A 25,160-nucleotide genomic window follows, 5' to 3' on the forward strand; every position below is an offset into this window, starting at 1 on the left:
ACAGCTTGCTAAATTAGCATATTCAGGTGCTAGGATTTAACCACCAAGAGTAACTGGCTTTCTCAAGAAATTTGTCCTTAAATCAAGTCAGTCTGGCCTGTTCCACAAATAGCATGGTCTCAGTGTAAGAGCTAATTGTGTAGGAGGGTGAGGAAAAAGCAGCCATGAATAAAAAAAACAACAAACATCTAAAGTGGATTTCAGATCATATCTTCTGTTTTAAGACACATCTTAAGACTTTATAAGCATGAGTGTGGCCGGACCTGTTTATTTACAAGAAATTTGCACAACTGAATGTCAATTATAATATTTCACAACTCTAATTTTCTTATTTTACACTGAACTTGAAAAAGTGTTTCAGTTTTCTGCTGCCCATTACAGAAACCTCTTCGCAACTGATTTCACCCAGTGTCAGCCAGCTACCACCATACATTTAATAGTGACTGCTATTCAAGCCTGTGTGACTGAAGCCTGAGATGACCACAGAAGAGATCTTCTCTCAGTGACATCATTAAACTGGCTGGCAGCTACCAGTCCTGCCCATCGGCCTCCTAGCAAATGAGACTGTGGAATCAATTAGAAAATCTGAGGTGACATCTTTCTTGAACATCGCATTCACAGGATGTTTAGAAAACCTGAACTCTGACCTTGAAATTAAGGGCATCAAATTTTGAGGAGAGATTCATCTATGGTGTCAATTCAAAATCCTGGGTGACATTTTTCTCGAGTTATGTTGACAAGATCTAACCTTGACCATATGATTTATACTTGTCTGAGATCTTTAATACACGCCTCTATAGCATCAATTTGAAGATCTTAGGTTGAAGTATTGTCTTCACAAAGTCATAGATCACATCATAGATCACCTTTAACCTCAGCTTTTAACAAATATTTGAGAAATAAGGCAGCAAGCGGGTGTTTATTTAGCACTTTCAACATATTTATTAACAATCCACAACAAAACATGATGAGTGACCGTGTGATGGTGGGTGGAGGGCAGTCAGGAAATGAGCTCTGTAAAGAGAGACTGATTGGCAAAGTCGGCGGGCCTTTCCTGGACGTGAGGCAGTGTCGGACTGCCGCTGGGGCCCAAACGCGGGATGCTGGCACTCAGGAAATAGAAAGGCACATGGGTAATTCTTCCACTGGACCAGCACTGAGAACAAAGAGAGAAAACATCAACAGTAACGTCAGATACCTGGACTCAGATAACCAGCATCAATAAATTATATTTTAATGAACTTGATTGTTTTTTTTGAGGAAATGGATTTTGATGCTTTGACTTTCAGCAACCTTAGGATTCCCTAAGGCTGACATGATTAAGGTGGAGTTTAAAAAATAAAGGATAAAAACAGCATAAAGGAACTAAAACAGGAATTTAATATTTTAAGACTGACCACAGTGAGCAGAGCTCCGTGTCGGAAATTTGGGTGGAACTGCATCAGTCTCGGTTCGGCTCCTGGCTCCCCTTGAACAAAACCGCTGAACAAGAAAAACAAATCAAACACATGCAGACAGGAAGTACAGCAGTTTCACAGAGAAACACATTAGTGTGAGCTGTAATAAAGCTACGCAAGTACGACATGAATAAATATACAAACCACGGCAAAAGCTCAAAGATGGGGCTGACTCTTGTCTTGAACACAGCAATGATTGGAGACCGGTCGGCTGCCCGTGGATCACCTGAGAGGAAAAAATAAGGCTGAGATGAGTTACTTAAACTTAAATGCTGACAAAGTCCATGAGGGTGAAGAGAAACGAGGTGATACCTTTAAGAAGCACTGCAAGCCTCTCTCCCCTCGGATCCCAGGCTAAGGACTGGATCTCTCCACCAACACTGGCAAACAAATTAGACATGAGGTGACCAACATTAAACTGCTTGGGTCACTTCCCAGGAGAAATATGTAGAGGCTGTATTTAAGTAAAAAGGGAATTACAGGGGGGAACACAGTGTACTTAAACTATTAAAAAATATATATATTATGGAGAGTGCCGTTTGTCATTGCTGCACCAAATCATTTCTATGGATGCATATAACAAAGTACGTAGTGGATTTTTACTCCTTGGAATACTGCTGAGGAATGTAATCTGTAAAAAATGGATCATGTTTTATAAGCTGATCACTTGTTTTGCATGCAAAAGGTAATTAATAACTAAAACTATGAATTTAATATACTGCAGAATTGAACTGTGGCAGCAGAAGAAGTACCAAAGATTGTACCCGACCACAGAGCTACATTTATGGTGAGAACTTAAGTAAAAAGGCAGTAAATGAGCATTCTTTTTTACATTTAAAATACCAATAAAGTATAAAGCTACACTAAGGTTTTGAGCTCAGTCATTTTCCCGCTGGATTCTTCCTGCGTGCTAATTTTCACTGTTCTTTTTGGGTCTTTCAGGAAGATCAATGTACTCGTTTTCATGTAGTTAGACTGAAAGACAGCCAATTAGCCACTTTTTTTCAGAGTTCTTACACGATGTCTCCATCTGGTGTGTTAAAAGTCGTCTCTGACAGGTCAGCCACCACAACTGCTGCATGCGGCCCTTTTGATGTGCCTGAAGGCACGGCTGCTGAATAATAAGAACAGATATTTTAAAAACTCCATAAAGTAAGCTGTCAAGTTTCAAAAGTTGTAAGAAGTATCTCATTAATGCCATCAGTTAAGGTAACCTGGTGTGTTAGTGAAGGTCAGAGCATAGATGACCGTCTCGCCCTGCACAGTGAAGAGAAGTCGACTCCCATCTGGACTCCAACAACCAGACTAACCAAAACAGACAATAATGCCTATAAAACATGTTGTATTAAAGAAATGCGTCACCTATTTAAACATCAAACATGATGACAATGTTTCACCTGGCAGCGCCCTTTTATACACGGCCAGCGCTCACAGGTCCACATTCTGGTCTCCCAAACCCTGGGAAGAGATTTTTTTATTTTAAAGCTTTTGTCCTTTTATAATCTTGTATTAACACACGCTAAACTCCAACATATGTTGCTAATCCCCCACATGCTCATAAATATTCATTAGGATGAACAGGCCTCTATTATAACACAGCAGGTCTACACTAATCTGACAGATGTACTACAGCAGCTCCGAATCAGCGAATGAGAGATGTGTAAAACTTCTCAGCTCTTAAGTTTTGTTTCGCACCTGAACAGGGCTGAAGGTGTAGAAGCTAGGACATGGCTACCGTCAGGAGACCAGGACAGGAAAGTAACCCCACCGCCGCCAACACGCTGAAGTGGTACGCAGCTTTCTGCAGCCACGTCCCACACCTGAAGGATGCATTTGAGGTGAATTTTAGTCATTTTGCGGATCACCGTCTGCAGTTCAGAGATGAAGTTGCAGCCTCGTTACCATCATTGCCGTGTCCATGGGCGAGGCAGAGAGAAGGAGAGATCCGCTGGGAGACCAAGCGATGGAAGTGACAGGAGCGTGACCGGGATGAGACAAAACATGAGCACACCCAGCTGAAGGCCTGAAACGAGATGACAGGAAGAGTAATGGGGTATATTAGAGAGCAAATACAGCTCCGATAAGGAAACAGTGAAGGTGCTTAATTCAAGGTAAAAATGAACACTATTAAAAAAAGGGCGACTTTAATATTACACATTACATTCTTACTGAAATCTTTTTTTTTTTGCCAGAACAAAGCACCTGAGTAACCTGTGATTTAAGTTTTTACTAAAACTCTTTTAACACTTAATGAGCCAGCCTCCTATTACAGGTAGCAGTATTGCTATGTCACAACATATCACACTTTTAATTTTATAAGTGCCTTCCAACTGCTGTAGAGAAAAAAACAAAACAAATGTTTTGCTAGCTAACTACCAAAAAATTCAGCACCGCATTAAATGTAAAACTTGCTTTTCTGGCATTTTTTAAGAGACCTGAATTCAATGTTTCGTACATGACCTGAATTTACATACCTGGTTGACAGTGAGCAAGGGTCCACATGCCAAACCAGTAAACAGTTCTGACACCCGACTGCGAGGGCAGACGCACACAGCGGCTTCCACTGCACTACTGCAACGTTCCTCTGTAGTCGGTGCTTCAGTGTGGGAGTTGTGGCACTGAGGGAGAACAAAAGGAGACAAAGCAATGAGAATAATCTCACAGAATGACTCAGAGGACAAACTGAACATGGCTCGATGAGGTTGACACAGTTTAAGATTTCATTTTTCCCTGCAGAGCTTTGATTGACAAATATTTTCATCTGTGTGTGTGTGTGTGTGTGTGTGTGTGTGTGTGTGTGTATAGAGAATATTAAAAATCCAAGAAACAACTAAAAGCGTTTAGACCTTCGTTTACCACCTGAGACCTTATCTATGAGCTGTTGTAAACTGGCAGAAGACAAGTATGATCTAATGCTGTAAAAAGGTTTTAAAGCTGATAAACCTGACACGACGCATTTGAAGATTGTGTTACTCTTTGATCTCGAACAAAATAATGAAAGCAAGTTGCAAAGAAAGCGGGAACATTTTGGTACCAGCGTGCTTTCCTCAGATCTAGTTTCGGTACCTTTTGGGGTTGTAGATCTTGATAGAGTCATCTAACAGGGCCACAGCAAATTTATCTGTATGTGGATGCCAGGCAAAGGCTCGCACCACACAGTCCGACCTGGTAAAGAAGGTTGAATATCAGGATTTGAATTAACATTTTTAGAGGAAAAAAAAAAAAATTCAAAATTTTTATAAAGATGACATCGTTTTTTTCAGAATGATACATTTACCATAAAAAGTGAATAAGTCAGCCAGGTCTTGTAGCTTTACATTTGTTTATTAAAACAAAAATTTATTAATGAACAATAAAAAAAACATAACTGAATGCTTTAACTATGAGAAAAATGAACAGTTCACCAAGTTGGCGCTTACCAGTCCAGCACTTGTGAAAATTCAGCAATCATGTCTTCACTGCTCAACTATTAAAATATAATTAAATAAAAACACTTAAATCTGAACCCAAAAGCGACTGATAATCAAGTGGAAGATAATTAACGAGCAGAGAGAACTTACTGTGAGATGAGGAAACAGGGAGCCGTGAAAAGAAGAGACCCATCGGAGCAATGCCAGGATACAACCAGAACTCATCGACAACCATTTGGGCACTGCAAAATGGCAGATAACAGGAGAGTCACCGTGTTTGCGCATTACTGTGTGCGCAGGTTTAGGGATGTATGTGCTAAAACAAAACATGAGATTTTGGGGCATCACGTACCCTGTGGGTGGGAGTTGGTAATTTCATTCAGTAACCCTGTCAAACCGCCATCCCTCCTGGAACACACGGACAAGATCAACACATTTTCTTTGTCATACACTCAGTACAACGTGATAAAATCGTTCCTGAAACACTTTTATCAGCTGCTCTGTATCAAGTAAGAAATAAGGGGCGACTTTTCAGGCAGATTGAGATGCTTTGCATGACTATGAGGTGCAGCTGCTGCCTTCTGTTTAAGCTGTAGAGATGTCCTGTTTACTAATTCGAGGCTGTTTTATAACTGACTGGCAGCATGTTCGCAGATTGCTGTTTGCTAAAGGTTAAACATAACTGATTACTCTGAAAAACACAGTGATTAAAAGCTACCGAATTAATTTGGTTGAGAATTTTGTCCAGAGCAATTTAATTGAACAGCTGCGAACAGAAATCCTTCCTGTGCCCTTGAAGCAGGAAGGTTTTAAAAACATCCTGAGGATGACAGGCTGCGTTGATAAGGAGAGGTGAAGAATGAATTACAGTCTTTATTATTGCCCAATAAATGTATCTTTATTTAATGGGATGTCTGTTAAATAAATAAATAAATATCAAGAAATATTTTACGGTGTCAATAAAGAAAGAATTAAACAATCTAATTTAAAAGGCTATACATTTTTTAAAAAGTTTGTGGTAAATTTAAAAGAAAAAAAAAACAAAAAACATGGTTTTTTTTAAAGTTTTGCATACGAAAGACACACGGCACATATCCATATGATAATCAAACTCTTCCCATACTTCTGCATGTCTGGAGTCACTGCAGCCACCACTGCTGTTACGTTACCTATGGGCAACCACGTGAAATCCTCTCTTTCTAAGAATACATATTTTGATTGTTACTGGTGAATGGCTGTGCATTTAAAGCATGCTGAAATCAGATGATTCTTTTTGATACATCCTGTATATTGTGTAGTACATGTGTTGTTTTTAAGGAAGCCCCCTTTTGTTTCTAAAGCTTGAAGACATCAGGTTGGACTATTTGTTTAGTTGCTCTGATTTCTTGCTGCTGCACTGACTGTTTCAGAGTTATTTGGGGTTTTACTTATTGCTATCAAAACAACTGCATGTAACCAGAGGAGAAGAGCGAGCACACCACAAACCCTTTGGTTTAAAGTTGTGCCACAAAGATCAACTTAGACCTGAAATTTAGCTGCTGTGGCGATTCAACTACAACAGCGGTCCCCAACCTTTTTACGCCACAGACCGGTTTAATGTCAGACAATATTTTCACGGACCGGCCTTTGGTGTCGCGGATAAAAACAACAAAATAAAATGATACAACCAAGACAAAAACTGTGATATTTTGTAAATATAATAATAAACGCGAACTCACTGTGTAATTGTGTAACTTTATTAGCAGCGTCCTCCTGAAATGCGCCGACAACATTGAGAGTAACATCCTCCTCTCTGCCCTTTAATGCTCGCTGGTCGCTATGGTAACATGTAAATATTTCTTTCAAAATAAGACACAAAACTACAACAAAAGACCCAGGGAAACTGAGTTAACGATAAAAATCCCCTAAACCATAAATTTCACACCCAAGCCTCAACTCTCGCGGCCCGGAACCAAACGACTCACGGGCAGGTACCGGTCCGTGACCCAAGGGTTGGGGAACGCTGAACTACACGATATATTTGCACGCTAATGTTTTCATTTTAAATGAGCTGTACAGCAATACACTGAGTGGTGATTTTTTATTTTATTTTGCCCAATCCATTGATATCAATGAGCGTACACTAAAAAAAAGAAACAGTATTGGCAGCAGTTTAGCAGGGCTTCAAAGGCAACACACTTTCAACAGAACTTGAAAAGTACAACCTTCATGAAGGTGCAATTTATTGCAAGATTGTTAGGCTTTAAGTTTATATATAAGTTTACATTTAACACAGGTGTACTTAAACAGCTGGTAAATGATTGCATGGCTTCGTTATCAGGTGGTCTATATGTTGGCTACGTACCATGCTGCTGCACTCCTCATCCACAGGGTTTCCGAGTGGTCCAGGAAAGCTGCCTTGCTGCTGTTTTCTGTGCGGCTGTGAAGTTTCAGAGACTCTCGAGGGAAAGACAGACTAGGAGGACTAAAGTCCTGCGGAAAATACAACAACATAATGGACATTTAGGAATGAGCTGCCTCTCTACATCAGCCTGACCCCAACAAGTGAGGTTTTTAAATCACATTTAAAAACCTTTTCCCCGCAGCATTTCAAGATTAATACCAGAATAAGCTTCTAGTCCGTTTTTAACTACTTTTTAATCTATTTCTATTTTTCCATGTTTTACTTTTTGTTTTTCTTTAATGTCTTTTTGATTTTATTTTGGCATTTTAACTGGAAACAATGTTTTTTAAATGCTCTAGAAATAAAATTGGATTGGAGATGCATTCACTTAAGAAATTTTTCAGGATTATAGTTATGGATTTTTCAATTCAATTCAATTTTATTTATATAGCGCCAAATCACAACAACAGTCACCTCAAGGCGATTTATACTGCACAGTAGATCGTACAATAATAGATACAGAGAAAAACCCAACAATCATATGACCCCCTATGAGCAAGCACTTTGGCGACAGTGGGAAGGAAAAACTCCCTTTTAACAGGAAGAAACCTCCGGCAGAACCAGGCTCAGGGAGGGGTGGAAATCTACTGCGACCGGTTGGGGTGAGAGAAAGAAGACAGGATAAAGACATGCTGTGGAAGAGAGACAGAGTCAACAAGACCATGGAAAATCACAACAGATGCACTACCACATTATCTAAATATCAGTATTTGCTAAATCAGCCTCCTTGATGGATATTAATGTGAATGAGATACAGTGGGGCAAAAAAGTATTTAGTCAGCCACCGATTGTGCAAGTTCCCCCACCTAAAATGATGACAGAGGTCAGTAATTTGCACCAGAGGTACACTTCAACTGTCAGAGACAGAATGTGAAAAAAAAAAAATCCATGAATTCACATGGTAGGATTTGTAAAGAATTTATTCGTAAATTAGGGTGGAAAATAAGTATTTGGTCACCTCAAACAAGGAAAATCTCTGGCTCTCACAGACCTGTAACGTCTTCTGTAAGAAGCTTTTCTGTCCCCCACTCATTACCTGTATGAATGGCACCTGTTTGAACTCATCATCTGTATAAAAGACACCTGTCCACAGCCTCAAACAGTCAGACTCCAAACTCCGCCATGGCCAAGACCAAAGAGCTTTCGAAGGACACCAGGAAAAGTATTGTAGACCTGCACCAGACTGGGAAGAGTGAATCTACAATAGGCAAGCAGCTTGGTGTGAAAAAATCAACTGTGGGAGCAATCATCAGAAAATGGAAGACATACAAGACCACTGATAATCTCCCTCGATCTGGGGCTCCACGCAAGATCTCATCCCGTGGGGTCAAAATGATCATGAGAACGGTGAGCAAAGATCCCAGAACCACCTGGTGAATGACCTGCAGAGAGCTGGGACCAAAGTAACAAAGGTCACCATCAGTAACACACTACAACGGCAGGGAATCAAATCCCGCAGTGCCAGACGTGTTCCGCTGCTGAAGCCAGTGCATGTCCAGGCCCGTCTGAAGTTTGCCAGAGAGCACATGGATGATACAGCAGAGGATTGGGAGAATGTCATGTGGTCAGATGAAACCAAAGTAGAACTTTTTGGTATAAACTCAACTCGTCGTGTTTGGAGGAAGAAGAATAATGAGTTGCGTCCCAAGAACACCATACCTACTGTGAAGCATGGGGGTGGAAACATCATGCTATGAGGCTGTTTTTCTGCCAAGGGGACAGGACGACTGATCCATGTTAAGGACAGAATGAATGGGGCCATGTATCATGAGATTTTGAGCCAAAACCTCCTTCCATCAGTGAGAACTTTGAAGATGGAACGAGGCTGGGTCTTCCAACATGACAATGATCCAAAACACACCGCCCGGGCAACAAAGGAGTGGCTCCGTAAGAAGCATTTGAAAGTCCTGGAGTGGCCTAGCCAGTCTCCAGACCTCAACCCCATAGAAAATCTGTGGCGGGAGTTGAAAGTCCGTGTTGCTCGGCGACAGCCCCAAAACATCACTGCTCTCGAGAAGATCTGCATGGAGGAATGGGCGAAAATACCAGCTACTGTGTGTGCAAACCTGGTAAAGACCTATAGTAAACGTTTGACCTCTGTTATTGCCAACAAAGGTTATGTTACAAAGTATTGAGTTGTATTTTTGTTATTGACCAAATACTTATTTTCCACCCTAATTTACGAATAAATTCTTTACAAATCCTACCATGTGGATTCATGGATATTTTTTTTCACATTCTGTCTCTGACAGTTGAAGTGTACCTCTGGTGCAAATTACTGACCTCTGTCATCATTTTAGGTGGGGGAACTTGCACAATCGGTGGCTGACTAAATACTTTTTTGCCCCACTGTATCCTGATGGCAGTAGCCTTTGTGTATCGGTTAATTCACATCACTTCTGCACATACATGTAACTTGTTGAGTGTTTTTTTTCTCTCTCTCTTATTTTCTTTTCTAAATGTACCTGTATATTGTTTACATGCTTGAAATAAATTACCAATTGATCAATCAATCAGTGTAGCTTACTTTGGTTATACTACTAGATAAAGTCTGTCAGTAAGGCAGTCCATTGTACTGCACGCATTGAGTTGAAGATGAAAAAATAAATTAATAAATTAATAAATGTATTTGCAGGTTAGTTATCACTAAGAAATCTAAATCAGGAAAATTAATTTCATTTTGATCTGCCTAAAAGCGTAAGTGATTGATACATCTCCTTTAATAGACTATGGGACTGTGTCAGAGCTGAGCACACTGAAGGGATTATAATTTAATTAAAATACAATGAAGCTCTTTTGTGTGAACACAAAGAAGCTAAATTTATATATTAACTTATGAATTCATAAGATTAATGATTAGAGCCAGAGTTGCTCTTTTGCCTTATTTGCACCACCTGTGTTTGCTTTGTTGTTATATTGTTTTTATAGATTTCCATTTCTCTTTACATCTGGTGCCTCTGAAGTATGGGGCACTTAAATTGTATATTTTGATGAAGACTGAAGCAACCACTCCTTTTTTGTGAGTACACACAGAACAGCAACAGAAAGTCGGAATTAAGAGTAAGCTGATAACCAATGATTTTACACTGCTTAATAACACAAAGAAAACCTGGGTGATAGTACACTCCTGTGGTTCAAAACGAGGATGAATAACAACAAAAACACAATTAACCCACACAAATACCTACAAGCCTGAGCTAAAATGCTGTTAAACACTTTATTTTATGGGAAAGGAATTTTTCTTTATTCTTTTCCATCTCCAAACTATACATCACAACAGCTCTCAGATCTGGTATTTCTTCCCTTTCACTCTTGGTGCTATCCTTCAAAATCAGTAGTTGGGGCTGATTTAACTACTGATTTTGAAGGAGTTGAAGGAGCCTGCACGTCACCTCATTTGTGCACTTCCTATTGCTTTACCAGGTATTTAAACTTTCACTACCTCTACTTACTTGCAACTTCAGGGAGCACCAATACTAAGGTTTATTATAATGAAAATTAGAGTAAAATCTACTTGGGAAAAAGCAAACTATTTAAGACTGACATTAACTTACAAGACTTACAAGGAATCAGTCTGTCTTGAACGTCTTAAATCTTGAATGTCATAAGTTATATGGTAAAATTATATGGTAATGCTGAACCAAAAAAAACAAAAAAACAAACAAACCCTAACTCTTAAATGTTTACCATTAATTGAAAGGGGCAAATCCTGCCGTAAAACTAACAAACTAAACTGAATTGAAAAAGCAATTACAAAAAACAAATAATAATTAAGACTACAAAATGACGCTTAATAAGTTACCCCACTGGAAACATGACTGTCTGTCTTAGCTGAGACTGATAAGTCTGTAGGTTTGAGTCGGACCTGCTTCAGCTGGTCTTCAGTGCTGCTCCCCGACAGCAACTCGTTGTTGGACTCGCACACAGTGGTCTGTCCGTAGGGCAACGGAGGGGGGAAAAGAGCCAGAGAGCACATCTTCTACACGGAGAAATTATTCCACCGGACCCTGCAAAAACACAGTGGATTCGTCAGGTAAAGGCAGACACAGAAGTAGTGGACGCTGTAGCTTTTAGAGCGTGGGAAGCTAGCTAACATCACCAACTGAAGAAAGTTAACTAGTTTGTAATCTTATAATGCTTTGGCAAGAGCCTCGTTTGTATTTAGTGGTCCTTACCTCGTAGTGTGTTTTGTATAGTGCTGTCAATTCTCATTCGTTGTTTTAAAAACAAAGTCAAAGTACATGCTAGTTTGTTGTGACGCTCCTTCAAGTCAATCCCGCCGCGTTAGCTACGGCAACACGGAGGGACAAACAGTACAATTTTTCCTGCAGTGCACTAACTGCGAAAAAAATGTCGCACTGCCCTCTTCAGGACAGAAAGCGACACTGGAACCATACACAGCCAAACAAGTACAATTTATTTATGTCGAGAGTGTCAAATTCACTATTTGATCTTAACAAAAATGGCGTATATAAAGAAGTATCATTTCAAGGCGTTTACCTGAGCCATGGAGCCTATATAGAGATTACAAAACAAAAACAAACATCAAAATAAACAAGCAAAAACTCAAGTGAAAGACACTTCTCAATCCACTCATCATAAAAAATGCCAGAGAACAGAAGGTAGTACTCCTTGGTAAGGTACTTTTCTAATTTATTCAATAATTCACTTACAAAATATATAAAATGCCCAAAGTTCTTTAGGCAAAGTAAAATTCAACAGTATCTCTGTTCTTTTTCCACATTTATTTAATCTACTGTAACTGCATGTGCATTGCAGTGTACTGATCACAAGGAAAAGGCACAAAGCATTCACACACAGTTTTTTCCAGACATTTTCACTCCTGTAATAATAATAATAATAATAATAATAATAATAATAGCGCATTTAATTAAAAACACTGGAGTAATTAATTAATGTTAACACTTTGCGCCATCCAGTGGGCCGAATTACGCCGTTTGGTGGGCCAGATGTGGCCCTCGGGCCGCGAGTTTGACAACTCTGGGGATAGCTACAATACAGGACTCATATAGTTTGTCAGGAGAGGTTTTCACCAAACAGAGCACAGTTTATGAACAAAAACAAAACAATAAATGAATCAGGGAGGGTAGGGCGTACGGTCTGGGGCAATCCAGAGTTCCTGGACTGAGTGTCTTGCTCAAAGACACATTAGCAGCAGCAGCCTGGCTCGATGCTGCTCATACAGGACCTTCTTCCGGTTCAAACTCAAGCACAGAAATCAGTGAATGGCGTGCGTGCATAATTATATATTTTGGGAATGATAGATAAAAACTGCGCTTAGTTCCGTTGGTGTCTATGTGTTTGCAGAGGGAGGAGGTGGCAGCGCCCCCTTGCGGCGTAACACGCATTTCCGTGACGTCAATTCAGCACTGGGAAGGAGACAGCTCCCTCCCCCCCAAAAAACCCAGCGCGCCTCACGTTGCATGGGTCCCCGGTTATTGATAACACAATTTACCCGCTGGGATCTATCCCAGTAACGTGAAACTCGTGGATATCGGCGCTGGAAATACTAGAGACATCCCGGACCGAATAAAAAATAACGATCTGCTCATTATCGCCGGCAAATAGAAAGCCGAGCCCACCCCTTCACTTGACAACGCGACATCAACCAGGCAGAAAGGTATGGGAATGTCATACTACCCGGTTAAATGCTTAATAAATGTGATATCAGGTACGTTTAGGCAGGAATCCGTTGCTTGGTGGGGTAGCGTTCATGCCGCTCACACTGCACCACTGAAGTGATGCTGCCAAGAAGCGAATCATCGTCGATGAATGCTACAAAATCATATTTGTGCAAAGAGAAAGCTCACATTACGAAATACTCGCGTTGGTACCAGCGCTGAGTAAATGTACATGTACTGCGGCAGTTTGACTTGGCATGGAGCATAGTAGGCATCGGGCTTGCTATTCATGCACGTCGGCTATGATGCTGCTGAGTGTCATCATCACATCCTTGGTTATTTAAAGATTGATCTTCCTGCGTGTGTGTGTGTGCGTGCGTGTGTGTGTGTGTGTGTGCACTACTCCTTCGCACAGGCCTGGTGGTTGTTTATTGCCCGTCTTTTACGCTCTCATTTCGCCCAGCCGTTGTGGCTCTTCTTGTGCAGTGGTGCAGTACAAGACACGGAGCTGGTGTAGGATACATGAATTGGGTACATGTGGTTCCTCTCTCTGGCTCCCACTCTCTCCCCCTCTCTCCCTCTCTAACATACACATACATGCACGCACGGACGTACGTACACATGCACACGCGGTGGTGGTTATGCAATTCGTCATATTCTTCATCACACACAATGCTCTTCTTCACTCAGCAAATGATGGGCAGCATATACCAGCTGCTTCGCTTGCATCCTGTCAGACCCTGGTGCTGCTCAGAGGAACAATTAAAGCACAGGGGACAGTCATGGCTGTGGACTGTACAACAGCCTGTGGTCGATTCATTCATAAAGCCAGTTTCCACTCTGGGTGATGGCTCCACTGGGCCGGCTGGTTTTCCCATTCACAGACACAGAGATGAGGCTCTACTACATGATTCAGACAGAATTTAGTTGTGGGACTGGAGTGGCTGTGGATAGACTGGGAGACTGGCTCGCTGCCCAACTCACAACACGACTCCCTCTGTTTTGGTGTTTTGTATCGCTTGTAATGGAAGCCGGGTGCCAAGTTAGCCTTTAATTCAGCGCTGAACAGCTTCATAATGCCAGTGTATGGTTTAAGTCTGGAGCTGTCCAGTGCTGAAACGAACCTATGCATCAACATTTGTTCTAATTCACTTCTTATCACAAATCTTCTCCTCCAGGCTTTCTTCTCATCTGTCCATCCTCCATCCACCCTGACCTGCTGTGTTGGGGAAACCCCTGATGAGTGGGACCTGTATCCATGAGCCCCGTGCCCCTTCCCCCTCCCTGTCAGGCTTCAGTACCCCCATCTCAGAACCTCCCTATCGAAGACTCGATGGAGACACCCCTGCCTGCACCCCTGAAACTGACCTGACCCCCACACAGTGTGTCCTTCGTAACGTATTGTCCATTGACACCGGCGGACAAGGAGTGCCCGGCGGAAGCAGCCCCACTCCCAGTGATGGACCCTCAGCCCACTTTGACAACAGCGTGCTAAAACTAAATGAACATGAGGCCTGCCAGTGTGGCGGCGGGGCCGAGGCGGGCCACAGTCCGGAGGCTGGCGCTGTTCGGAGCCAGTCAGAGAACATTCGCCTACAATCAGGAAGTGGAGGTTTTTTGGAGGGACTGTTTGGCTGCCTGAAACCAGTCTGGACCATGATTGGAAAGGCCTACTCCACTGAACACAAACATAATCATGAAGGTATGTGCAGATAAGGCGCCACTGTGTCTATGCTCTCTGTTCTTCCACTATGCATGTTAAACATGGAGATTCACCACAGAAAATGAATAGTTTAAGCCTCAACTTGACAGTGGTGGAGGAATGAACCACCAGAAGCAGAGCTGTTATTAGTATTAATTTTGCTTCTTACTTTTTGTTTTCTTGTAAAACACTGGATAATTTGTCCTGGGCCTCATCTGCTTTAATAAAACACGATGAGACAAACAGGTTGGTAGTTGCCGTGTTACCCTTAAACAGTGGATTACATAGCCTTTTCATAAGTTTCTGTGTCAGGTCCTTAACAGTAACTATGGCTGTTGTTAGTTAAATGTGGTGCAGGAAAAAAAAAAAGATATTTTAGCCCGGGAAATCTAGTGGAGCGAAAGGGTAAAGTGGCAGAAAATAGAAATACTCAAGCATGAGTACCTCAAACTGTACTTAAGAACAGCACTTATAAATGTACTTTTGTATTTTGCAAACCCAGAACTCCATTATTTCCTGCGCTCCCTGACTGCCACTTTGTCCTGCTGGCAGCACGACTGTGCTCGAGTCTGTCAGCCAGGCTCACCCACAGTCATCAGCTAAACTGAGATCTCACAGCTGGTCAGGTGGGAGCATCATGTGCATCTGGCTCCACTGCTGCTGCTGCAGCTCTCAAGAGATCTAAACACTTCAGTGGACCTCATGAAGAATTGATCCAGCTGTCTCTTTTATTCTGTCAAGCTCGTCCATCTTTAGTGACCGTGCTTTCACAGTCGTTTAAGTAAAGTCAGCGTGACGGATGACAGGCAGATTAGACTACAAGTGCTTTCCCCCCTATTTTTCTCCTTATCTCTGGATACAAATGCAATGGCCTAGTGGATATGTTGTCAATATCCCACTTGTTTGACCATAGCAGGCACTTTGTATGATGTAACTGTGTCCTGCCAGTTTATTCTAATGTGTAGCATGGATGCACCCCCCCCCCCCACCCCCCAAAACAAAACAAAACAAAACAAAACCCAAAAGAAAAACAAAACAATCTCTCTGTCCAAGCTGAGAGTAAGTTGCTTTGCAATGATGATGGGTGGAAATCATCTGCTGCAGTGTCTTTGGTATTGTGAATAACTTTTCTGCAGTTGCATACTTGATGAGGTTCACATTGTTTACTTGTTGGTCTGAGTTTAGAGTCCTGGGAGGTTCCATTTGAGGAAATCTCTGACCTGCAGTGGGTGGGCAGCGGTGCACAGGGGGCCGTCTTCCTTGGCAAGTTCCACGGAGAAGAGGTGGCTGTGAAGAAAGTGCGGGACATCAAAGAGACTGAGATCAAACATCTCCGCAAACTCAAGCATCCCAACATTATTACTTTCAAGTGAGGAAGCTACATCCTTTTTTTTAATATATATATTAGGATATATATCTCCCAGTTATTTAACTCTGATTGCACTTCCCTTTCAGGGGTGTATGCACCCAGGCTCCCTGTTACTGTATCTTGATGGAATATTGTGCTCAAGGGCAGCTGTATGAGGTGCTGAGGGCAGGCCGTAAAATCACACCTTCCCTCCTGGTTGACTGGTCCATGGGCATTGCAGGTGGCATGAACTACCTACACCTCCACAAAATCATCCACAGAGACCTCAAGTCCCCCAAGTAAGACTCAGAAGCACAGCTGGTGTACTGACAGTTTCTCTGATACTAGAGCTTAAATTGTTTATTATGTAATCTCACCTTTCCAGCATGCTGATCACACATGATGACCTGGTGAAGATCTCTGACTTCGGGACTTCAAAGGAGCTCAGTGACAAGAGCACCAAGATGTCGTTTGCCGGCACTGTAGCCTGGATGGCTCCTGAAGTTATTCGGAATGAGCCGGTGTCAGAAAAGGTGGACATCTGGTAAGTCTGGTTAACATTCACACTTTTTTTCCTATAGGCTATAAAAAGTTGTGCCTCTTCATCGATTACATCGATTTAACAATTATCTTTAAAATACTACACTAAAGAAAATATGCAGATAGCTTGTTGGTATTGTGAATTAATAGTTGAGATATGTTTGAAGCTTGTTTAAAATGCCTTGTTGTGATTCGTATGCATGCATTTTATCTTTTCGTTAAGATATTTTGACCTCAGTGAGATTTCTTGAATAAATAAAGCTTAACTTCCCTTAAAGGTCCTTTGGAGTGGTGCTCTGGGAAATGCTTACAGGAGAGATCCCTTATAAAGACGTCGACTCATCTGCAATCATCTGGGGTGTGGGAAACAACAGCCTTCAGCTGCCCATACCGGAGAGCTGTCCAGATGGCTTCAAGATCCTCCTCAGACAGTGCTGGTGAGCAGCGTCTGGAAATGGGCAGTTGGAATGAAAAAAAAAAAAATGAGCACAGCAGGGAGGAGAGGACAGATGAGAATAGTAGAGGCGAGGGTTGAAAGTAGTTGTACAGGGAGCTGTAAGTCTGTGGTTTAAGGATTTTATTGATTTTACAGTGCATTGTAAATGTGCACAGCTGTGTTTTCCCATCTTGGATTTGCAGGAACTGTAAGCCCAGAAATAGACCTTCTTTCCGCCAGATCCTTCTTCATCTGGATATAGCGTCAGCCGATGTACTGTCGACTCCTCAAGAAACATACTTCAAGTCTCAGGTAATTTTCAGCTGAATGGAAGGACTTTAAAAAATTAATTACATTTTAAGATACACACATATATATATATAGAGGTGTGAGCAGTTAAATGAAAAACCAATATAAAGTGCCTTAGTAAGGTGGTGAGCCATTATAATCCACCAGAACTGCTTTAATGCATCTTAACATTGATTCTCAGTTAAATAAAATTCAGTTGTATTTATATAGTGCCACTGTACAAAAGCGTCTCCTCAAAGAGCTTGATGTTGTAAGTTAAAGATGCTACAATATTAGAGAGAAAATCTCAACAACCCTATGACCAAGCACTTGTGACGGTGGGAAGGAAGAACTCCCTTTTGACAGGAAGAGACCTCAGACAGAACCAGGCACAGTGAGGGGCAATCATCTACCTTGGCCAGTTTGTTGGGTGAAGGTAAAGAGAATAGGGAGAAAAAAAGGAAAGGGTAGAAAGAGACCAAAGATTAAACACAAACTGTGGGAGAAATAATTGAGGTTGGTGAGATGCAGTAGCAGATTATAAACACATCGTGAGTGCAAAGAGGAGAGTGAAATGAAAAGAAATGGATCATGGGACGTCCCCCAGCAGCTTAAGCCTATAGAGGTGTTAACTAAGAAACTGTTCAGGGTCACATAATCAAGTCTTAACTATAAGCTTTTTCAAAAAAGAAAGTTTTAATCCCTTTAAAAGCTGAGTGTCTGTCTCCAAGTCTCTTGAACTGTTTTAGACTGATAGAGCACTACTCTGCCAAAGATATTCTCTCATTCGGTGTTTTGATGATGGTGGTTGGAGAGGCTTGTCTACCACACTGGTAGCCCCTCATTGTGATGCTGTAAGAGACCACGTCTGTCATGATATAAATGTTTCACCATCCCACCAAAATGCCCATGCATAGCATAGCAGAACCATCAGATCCCCGCTGTAGGCATCAAGGGTTTGTATTTTTCTTTTAATTTGTAGCCCATCTGCATTGGCGTAGACAAAGGGACACAACTACACGTGCTTGCAAAGCAATCAGACATTAAATGTACAAAAGAGACCTGATTTTTGAAGTCACCTCTGAGGAGACAGAGCTGGTTAACAGAAATGTACTCTCATCAGGCTGAATGGAGGGAAGAGGTGAAGCAGCACTTTGAGAAGATTAAATCTGATGGCACTTGTCTCCACCGACTCGATGAGGAGCTGATCAACCGACGCCGAGAGGAGCTCAGGTTTGCTTTTTACTGTTAAAATAGTTTCATGCAAAATCAAGGCTTTACAATTAGCAGGCTAAAGATACTGATATTTTACTATGTTAGCTGACATGCAAGAGGCCGCTTCCCCTCTGTCCTATTTCTCGCTGTCAGTCCTTAGCCTGCCCCTGTGAATGAAATAAGTGCCGTGCGTTCACATCTATTGTAGAGCTTTTAGATTCTCTCATGCGGATGCACAGTGACATCAGCAGCTTCTTTTCTTCTCAGGCATGCTCTGGACATTCGTGAGCATTATGAGAGAAAACTGGAGAGGGCTAACAACCTTTACATGGAGCTCAGTGCTGTCATGCTGCAGCTGGAGCTGAAAGAGAAAGAGTTGCAGAGGTGCAAATAAATTCATGAAACCACAGTATATGTTTTTGAAATGCAAGCACCATTTGCAAATAAGCCTTAGTGCATTTACACTTTGGTGGCATTTTCTTTCTAGGAGAGAACAGTCTTTGGATAAGAAGTATCCGGGATTGTTCAAGCACCATAGTTCCAGACAGAGCAGCTCGTCAAATTCCATGGACAAACTCATCAAGAAGAGAAACGTCCCACAAAAACTTCCCTCGGGAAAGAGGTGTGAGATTTCATTTTATTGGGTGAAACTGGAATAAATCATTGAATATTCATCAGCCTTGTGGATTGTAGTTTTTGACTAATCCTTCCCACTCTTTCAGGCCAGACATTCTTAAGTCTGAGGTAATCATTCCCAAAATGGACTCCTCCGTAATGCAAGTCACTATTCCAGCCTGCCCTAACAGGAGCTCCACTTCTCCCAGCCGGTCTCGGAGGGTAAAGACCCGCCATCGTAAGCCCGGTAAGGGCAGCAGTGGGGACCTGGCTGGACTTAAAGCCAATCAATCCTCCCCTAACCGGGACACAACTGCCCAAGTTAACAGTTCTACCACTAACACCTCGAAGCAGCTCCTGGAGCCTTCCGCAGCCCTGCGGGGCCTCAGTCACGAGCAGCAACAGAGGCAGCTATCCTCCTCCAGCCCTGACCTCATCTGCACCACGCTAGAGGCAGACAGCCAAGGAAAAGGGGAGCCCTCTGTGGGTGGGCTGGAGAGAGGAGGGAGCCTTAGTGCCTCTGCAGGTTTAGGGGGGTCAGAGGGAGGGGCGGCCGGTCTGGATGATCTCACAGAAACCCCCCCACGCAGTGACACTCCCAGCGAGGATGCCGCATCATTCCCGTTCTCCAGCAGCCCGGACTCACCGTGTGGGAGGGGGGCAGCAGCAGGACGGGGCTCTCTGGGATCTCCACGCCTTCCTCACGATGGGGAAGATAAAGAGGAGGGAGCAGGTGTTGTGAGGCTGCCCCGGGGAGCATCAGGTGGAATCGGGAGTCAGCACCTCACACCTTCAGCCATTCTGTACAGGGCAGCTATCACACGCAAACAGGTACGGTGCAGGATACCGCTCCTTACTCCTCACTGTCCCCTTGGTGATCGTTTTCACTTGTGCATTTTTCATGTTTCTGACTACAGAGGCGTGGAGTGTCATCAGAAGAGGAGGAGGGTGAAGTTGACAGTGAGGTTGAGTTACCACGGAGACGGTGAGTAACTGTCCTTCATTACTTGAAAATTCCCTCCAGCCATCTTCCCTCTTTAACAAGTTGCTGTTTTATTCAGAGAGCAAATTTATGTCAATCTTTACCAGAATCAGAGATTTTTTTTTTTTTTTTTGTTCCTTCTTAATCGCTCCAGACGCCCGACCAGCATTACCAAGTGCCAGTCGGTGTCTACATTCAGTTCAGAAAATCTGTCTGTATCGGACGGTGAAGAGGGCCACACAACTGACCACTCTCACAGCGGTACTCCCGATGTTGTCAGCACTAACACCGACGACAGGTTGGATGACCGCAGCGACGACCTCCTTTCTCAGGGGTCGGAAATCCCTGTGGACAACACCGACCCTGCCCAGGCTTCTGATGGCCTGTCAGAGAGAGACGGAGCTCTGGGCCAGTCCAAGGCTCAGCTGGATGCCGGGCAGAATCCTAATGAGGTAAAGAAGCTGCACAGAGGACCGCATGTGTCAGCTTTGGTCTTCTCCTTAGACGAGTGTAGCCACTGGTGAAAAGTACGACTCAAAACCTGTACTTGACTATATGCATTTTATTTTATTTCATGTTAGACTACCCTGATACAGTTCAGGGTTATATTTTACTTTTTGCGCAATACAGACTGCCAAAAAAAGTTAGAAGGTGAGGGGAACTGGAGTTAATTCAAAGCCACTCTAACAGAGACAAGAGCCAGAAATGAGCATTATAGATTCCCTTTAATTATGTTATGAACCTTCAGTTTAATGTGGTGACCCTGAGGATAGAGCTGTTGAACACAATGAACACAACTGTCAGATTGTATCAGACGAAGAGAAACTCTCTCACTTTACCCAACTACACCAATGATATCTTACCATGTAATACAGTTATTTTTACTTTTCACCATTGATCATTTTATTTAAAGTTGCAGTTGAATACCTTGATGGATGAATGGATGCATTTTAAAACACCTGCTTGTGTTAGTGGCAACAACTAAATCTCATCCTTGGAAGGCTCTAATTGTTTTACTTTCACTTCATTCTTCTTGGCCTTGTTTGCCTCTTTTCAATTGTGTGGTTGATATTTTATGCCTGTTCAGGTTATTTAAGTGTCAACCATTTCACATACAAACAAAGTGCCATCCTCTTTCTCCTTTAGTTCTTCAATCAAGCTTTGATTTTGCAGGAAAATGTCACACCCAGTGGCAGTGAAAGCAAGGCAACCAGTCTCATCACTTAGCACTAAATGTGCGATCAACTTTTTCATCATAATGATCTAGTTAAATAAAACAAACACACAAAATGAAACTGTCTAAATACAGGGTCTCCCACCACTGCTAAACTTACACTCCAAATTCCGGGTTCCCATCTTTTATTTCACGCTTCCATTTTTGGATCGTTGACACTGAAATTAGGTTTATGCTCATGTCTGCTGCTGGTCATGTATCGCACACTTTTTTCCTCTTCCTGCTCTCTTTTTAGAGTCGAGCCTTGTGCGATGATTCTGACTGCGACAGTGCTGAGCTGGATCAGTCAGGTAGTGGCGAGCTCAGCCGTCCTCCCAGTGCCGGAGCGTGGGCGCCGCCATCTCAACCTTATCAGGGGTCTCCACAGGCTCCCCATACAGGACCTCCATAGATCACTGGACACTAGGAAAGATCCAGCTACTCTACAGTGAGCAACCATCACAGGCGTACACCGGTCTGTCAGTGCAGTACATTACTGTTGTCATGAGGGATCACACCTACTACACCACTCAGACTATGACAAGTTGACTTATGGTGTCTCATAAGTTTGTTGGCTGGCAAACCTGCACCAGATGACATAGGACATTTGTCATATCCTGACTTCAGATATTTTGGCAGCTTGTGACATCAGATAAATGTCATTTAGGTTCAGTAGGGTTTGATATTTTTTTTCTTTCAGGCAGGATAGTTCCAGTTTGCAAAAACCCTTCCACAGATGCACACGCACGCACAAGAAGATACCACACTCTTAGTCCTTTAAACACTCTAACCTTCACTCTGGGAGCATCCTCCATGGTACTCCACACACTAATGCATTAAATACTAATGAATAATAAATGTAAATATCCATGACATACCACATGAGAAATATCTAACTTTATTTTATTTGTAAGATAAAAATGTAAGACTTAACAGTATGCAGCCCTGTGAACAAAATGCATGACTACATGTTTATAATTTATGGTTCGAATGTGTCCGTTTTATATTTTGTGAAAGTTTACACTTTTTTAATCCTGAAAGTATTAATTGAGTTTTTTTTCTCTTTTGTTAATAAATGTTATCACTAAAAAAAAAAAAAAAAAAAGAGTCAAAAATGGAATGAAAATACTCACATTGATCGATCATGATGCATAATTTGGGTTCTCAGTAGCTAAAATTTTATTTATTTTTTAAACCCTCCTACTACTGAGTTTCAAATACACATATGACACACTCGAGGTTTTTATAGAGTTTCTAAAAAATTTTTTGATGGGGTGGGAGGTCTTTTGGTTCACTCGAAATGCACCTCTGCTATTGTATATACACTCAGTTAACCAGCTTATTTAGTACATCGAGCTAAAATTCTTGCAAAGACTTCCTTGCAGCACTTTATGGGGTTTTTGTTGAAACTGTTTTAAAAGGCTGTGGATTCAAGTGGAATATCATTGTGGAGAATGTAATTTGTTTGTGGTGTGGGTAAACTATATTTCACTAAAGTTGTGCTTGTCATTTAGCCGGGGTGTATAAAATTATGTAGAAGCGTTTTGGAGGTACCGTCGCCACAAACTGACACAACCAGTTGAATCAGACCCTTCCTAAAACAGTTTTAATATAAACTCAACATTCTAACCTCCAGTAAGGTAGCATTTATTGCAGGACTGTTGCATAAGACTGCATTTGTTTTAGCTATTTGTTCTTAATAAACTGGCAACATATTACTGCTATACCATTTTATGACATTACTGGTGCTAGCAATGTCTGCTTTTAACCATTTCAGCAGTTAAGTGCAGAAGAAATCCACTGTTTTAACAAAAAAACTGTAGCGCAATGAATGGAGTCGGACTAGTTTTAAAATGTAATTAGTGCAGACGAATCATTTTCTATTTCTACTTCTCAGTTGTTAAAGGCTTATATTCCACCTTTGGCAACATAACAGTTGGCCAGAGAGCTAGGTGTTCTTGTTAGCAGCTGATACCTTTGAAATTAGTTTTCTGGCCTTCTGCAGCTATTTCTTCTTCTGTGTTCACATGACTTGCTGAACCAGAATTAGAATGACTACATGTGATAGTTTTCTTTGATGCTAACTAAAAGCGCGCCCTTGAGGTAGTGTCTTGTTTAAGTATAGGATTCTGCATTCAGGTCATACTGAATAAATCTTATATGTGCAGACATGCATGGAAAACTCCTGACGGTTGACCTAATGTGGAGTCATAAAGTTTGATTTAAGCCTGTTGGTGTGACTGCATGGTTTAGCACCAGAGGTGGGGATCGCACAGTATATTACCGTAAGATACAATCATGATACCAGTTGTATCGCGAAACATTCTGCAATACTTAATATATTGCAAGACAATCATCTACGATACAGGATCATATCTGTGTAAATCAGAAAGAACTAAAGAAAAAAAAATACCCCTAAAAAAATATCATTCACTTGTTTTTAGTTTCTAATAATTAGCTTTATTACTTTAATAAAGTGTCCGTTTATTTGAGTAGCTATATGATTTGCTTTCCTCTTCTGTTATTTCTCCTAAGTTTCTTTTCATTCGATAAGCGGCATCATGAAGTCACGAAGGACTTCAGTGTGTCAAACGACTGAGCAAAATCCAGTTACAGCGCCTGCATATGTAATTAAAAAAAAAATGCTGATATTTGTGGCGTTCAAAACGGGCAAAAATCTCAGCTTTGCAGTGCTTCTAAAGTAACTAATGTTGGATCACTAAATAAACTACAAATAGTAGCCCGATGTGTGCACGTTCTGTGTGACTGATCTCACTATTCATTAGGCGGTCCAACATGCTGGCTCACAAAGCAGCGCACTTAAAAATAAATAAATAAATCATCCATTACACACGGTAGCTTCTTTCAAACTAGTTCATCTTTGTTTAGCGTTCTTTCATCAGGCATAGTTTGCACAATACTGTACTATACCCCATGGAGGTTTGGTGGCAAAGTGCACAAGAGATTATATTATGCATAGATATAAAGGAAAATAAATAAGACTTATCACATCAAAAATTTAATATTATTGTTTCAAATACTGGTAAATATATTAGTGACCCTTACAGATGTGACTTTGTTTTTGCCTCTTTAAAGAGAGCCCCCACCTAACTCGAACCCAGGACATTTGGTTCCAGTGCATCTTTGACTTGTAAGAGAAAGCAATTTGATTTGTTGCTTGATGTGTAAATGCAGCAGAAAACCGAAAAGCAGCAGCTCTCATCCACGAAACCTAAATAGACTGATTTGGGAAATCGGTGGAGTACCATGCAGTAATGAACCAAAAGGCCTCCGGTTGTTCAGGATGTTGGCAGGCTTCATAAAAACCTCATCTGTTCCTTTTACCCTTTAAGATTACTGCAGAAGTACCCAGATAAAGAATAGAGCACTTCTCTGTGATGGTTACTAGTAGAACAGTAAGTATCCTTTGGAGTTTGAATAGAAATGTTTTGTTTTTATACAGCATTGCACATTGTACTTGTAACATAGGAATTATATCAAAAGCAAAATATTATGAGCAACAATAAATAATGTATTGGTTACAAAAAACAAAGCTGGGTGTGATGTTTGTTTTAAAAGACAGGTCATGCTATAGCTACAGTTTGTGCTGTCGTTGCATCAAAGACTGCTCAACAAGAAATAAATGACTATTTTCAATCTCTTTGAGCATGTCCAAAGTGTGCCCGTGTTAATTTATGACAAATTCGCTTGCTCGCCTCTGTACACCACAGTGCATTTTATATCATAATGTAGTATAGACTCGAGGGGTTTAACAAAAGTATTGACCTCAACATCAAGGTGAAGACATTTTGCAAATGTGATAACTCAAGAATGATGTCACCTAGCATTTTGAAACTGATACCATAGGT

General features: G+C 41.5%; 2 protein-coding genes across 5 annotated transcripts; one reads left to right on the forward strand and one right to left on the reverse strand.

The window, feature by feature from the left end:
* Positions 1–904: 904 nt before the first annotated feature.
* On the reverse strand, positions 905–11,676 carry aaas (achalasia, adrenocortical insufficiency, alacrimia). 2 transcript variants are annotated; one of them, XM_040008286.1, is made up of 17 exons: positions 11,486–11,676; positions 11,176–11,317; positions 7,212–7,339; positions 5,220–5,275; positions 5,018–5,109; positions 4,877–4,923; positions 4,524–4,622; positions 3,932–4,075; positions 3,360–3,480; positions 3,153–3,277; positions 2,855–2,915; positions 2,672–2,762; positions 2,475–2,568; positions 1,770–1,837; positions 1,602–1,683; positions 1,398–1,482; positions 905–1,156 (listed from the first exon to the last, which is right to left on the reverse strand). In XM_040008286.1, the coding sequence occupies exons 2-17, from the start codon at positions 11,284–11,286 to the stop codon at positions 1,001–1,003; spliced, it is 1,560 nt and encodes a 519-aa protein (XP_039864220.1). In that variant the 5' UTR covers positions 11,287–11,317; positions 11,486–11,676; the 3' UTR covers positions 905–1,000. The 2 variants fall into 2 exon arrangements, with proteins under 2 accessions (XP_039864220.1, XP_039864219.1); XM_040008285.1 differs by having other exon boundaries at positions 2,475–2,571; positions 11,486–11,675.
* On the forward strand, positions 11,233–23,691 carry map3k12 (mitogen-activated protein kinase kinase kinase 12). 3 transcript variants are annotated; one of them, XM_040008283.1, is made up of 14 exons: positions 11,233–11,343; positions 14,131–14,654; positions 15,840–16,023; positions 16,110–16,301; positions 16,388–16,546; positions 16,821–16,979; positions 17,182–17,290; positions 18,390–18,499; positions 18,749–18,865; positions 18,969–19,103; positions 19,204–19,927; positions 20,014–20,081; positions 20,233–20,530; positions 21,548–23,691. In XM_040008283.1, the coding sequence occupies exons 2-14, from the start codon at positions 14,192–14,194 to the stop codon at positions 21,701–21,703; spliced, it is 2,874 nt and encodes a 957-aa protein (XP_039864217.1). In that variant the 5' UTR covers positions 11,233–11,343; positions 14,131–14,191; the 3' UTR covers positions 21,704–23,691. The 3 variants fall into 3 exon arrangements, with proteins under 3 accessions (XP_039864217.1, XP_039864218.1, XP_039864216.1); XM_040008282.1 differs by lacking the exon at positions 11,233–11,343 and adding an exon at positions 12,702–12,951; XM_040008284.1 differs by lacking the exons at positions 11,233–11,343; positions 21,548–23,691 and adding an exon at positions 12,701–12,951 and having other exon boundaries at positions 20,233–21,107.
* Positions 23,692–25,160: the final 1,469 nt, after the last annotated feature.

Source organism: Simochromis diagramma, unplaced genomic scaffold, assembly GCF_900408965.1.
Source record: "Simochromis diagramma unplaced genomic scaffold, fSimDia1.1 OVJJ01000545.1, whole genome shotgun sequence".
Lineage (NCBI taxonomy): Eukaryota > Metazoa > Chordata > Actinopteri > Cichliformes > Cichlidae > Simochromis > Simochromis diagramma.

Bases quoted from the DNA above. Each gene is read 5' to 3' on its own strand.
- aaas (XM_040008285.1), bottom strand. From the start codon at position 11,286: ATGTGCTCTCTGGCTCTTTTCCCCCCTCCGTTGCCCTACGGACAGACC. The intron at 2,763-2,854 runs GTGAAACATTGT...TGTTTTGGTTAG, and splicing joins GTATAAAAGGGCGCTGCCAG to TCTGGTTGTTGGAGTCCAGA. The intron at 1,483-1,601 runs GTTTGTATATTT...TTTCTTGTTCAG, and splicing joins ATCTTTGAGCTTTTGCCGTG to CGGTTTTGTTCAAGGGGAGC.
- map3k12 (XM_040008283.1), top strand. From the start codon at position 14,192: ATGAGTGGGACCTGTATCCATGAGCCCCGTGCCCCTTCCCCCTCCCTG. The intron at 19,104-19,203 runs GTGTGAGATTTC...CCACTCTTTCAG, and splicing joins AAACTTCCCTCGGGAAAGAG to GCCAGACATTCTTAAGTCTG. The intron at 19,928-20,013 runs GTACGGTGCAGG...TTCTGACTACAG, and splicing joins CAGCTATCACACGCAAACAG to AGGCGTGGAGTGTCATCAGA.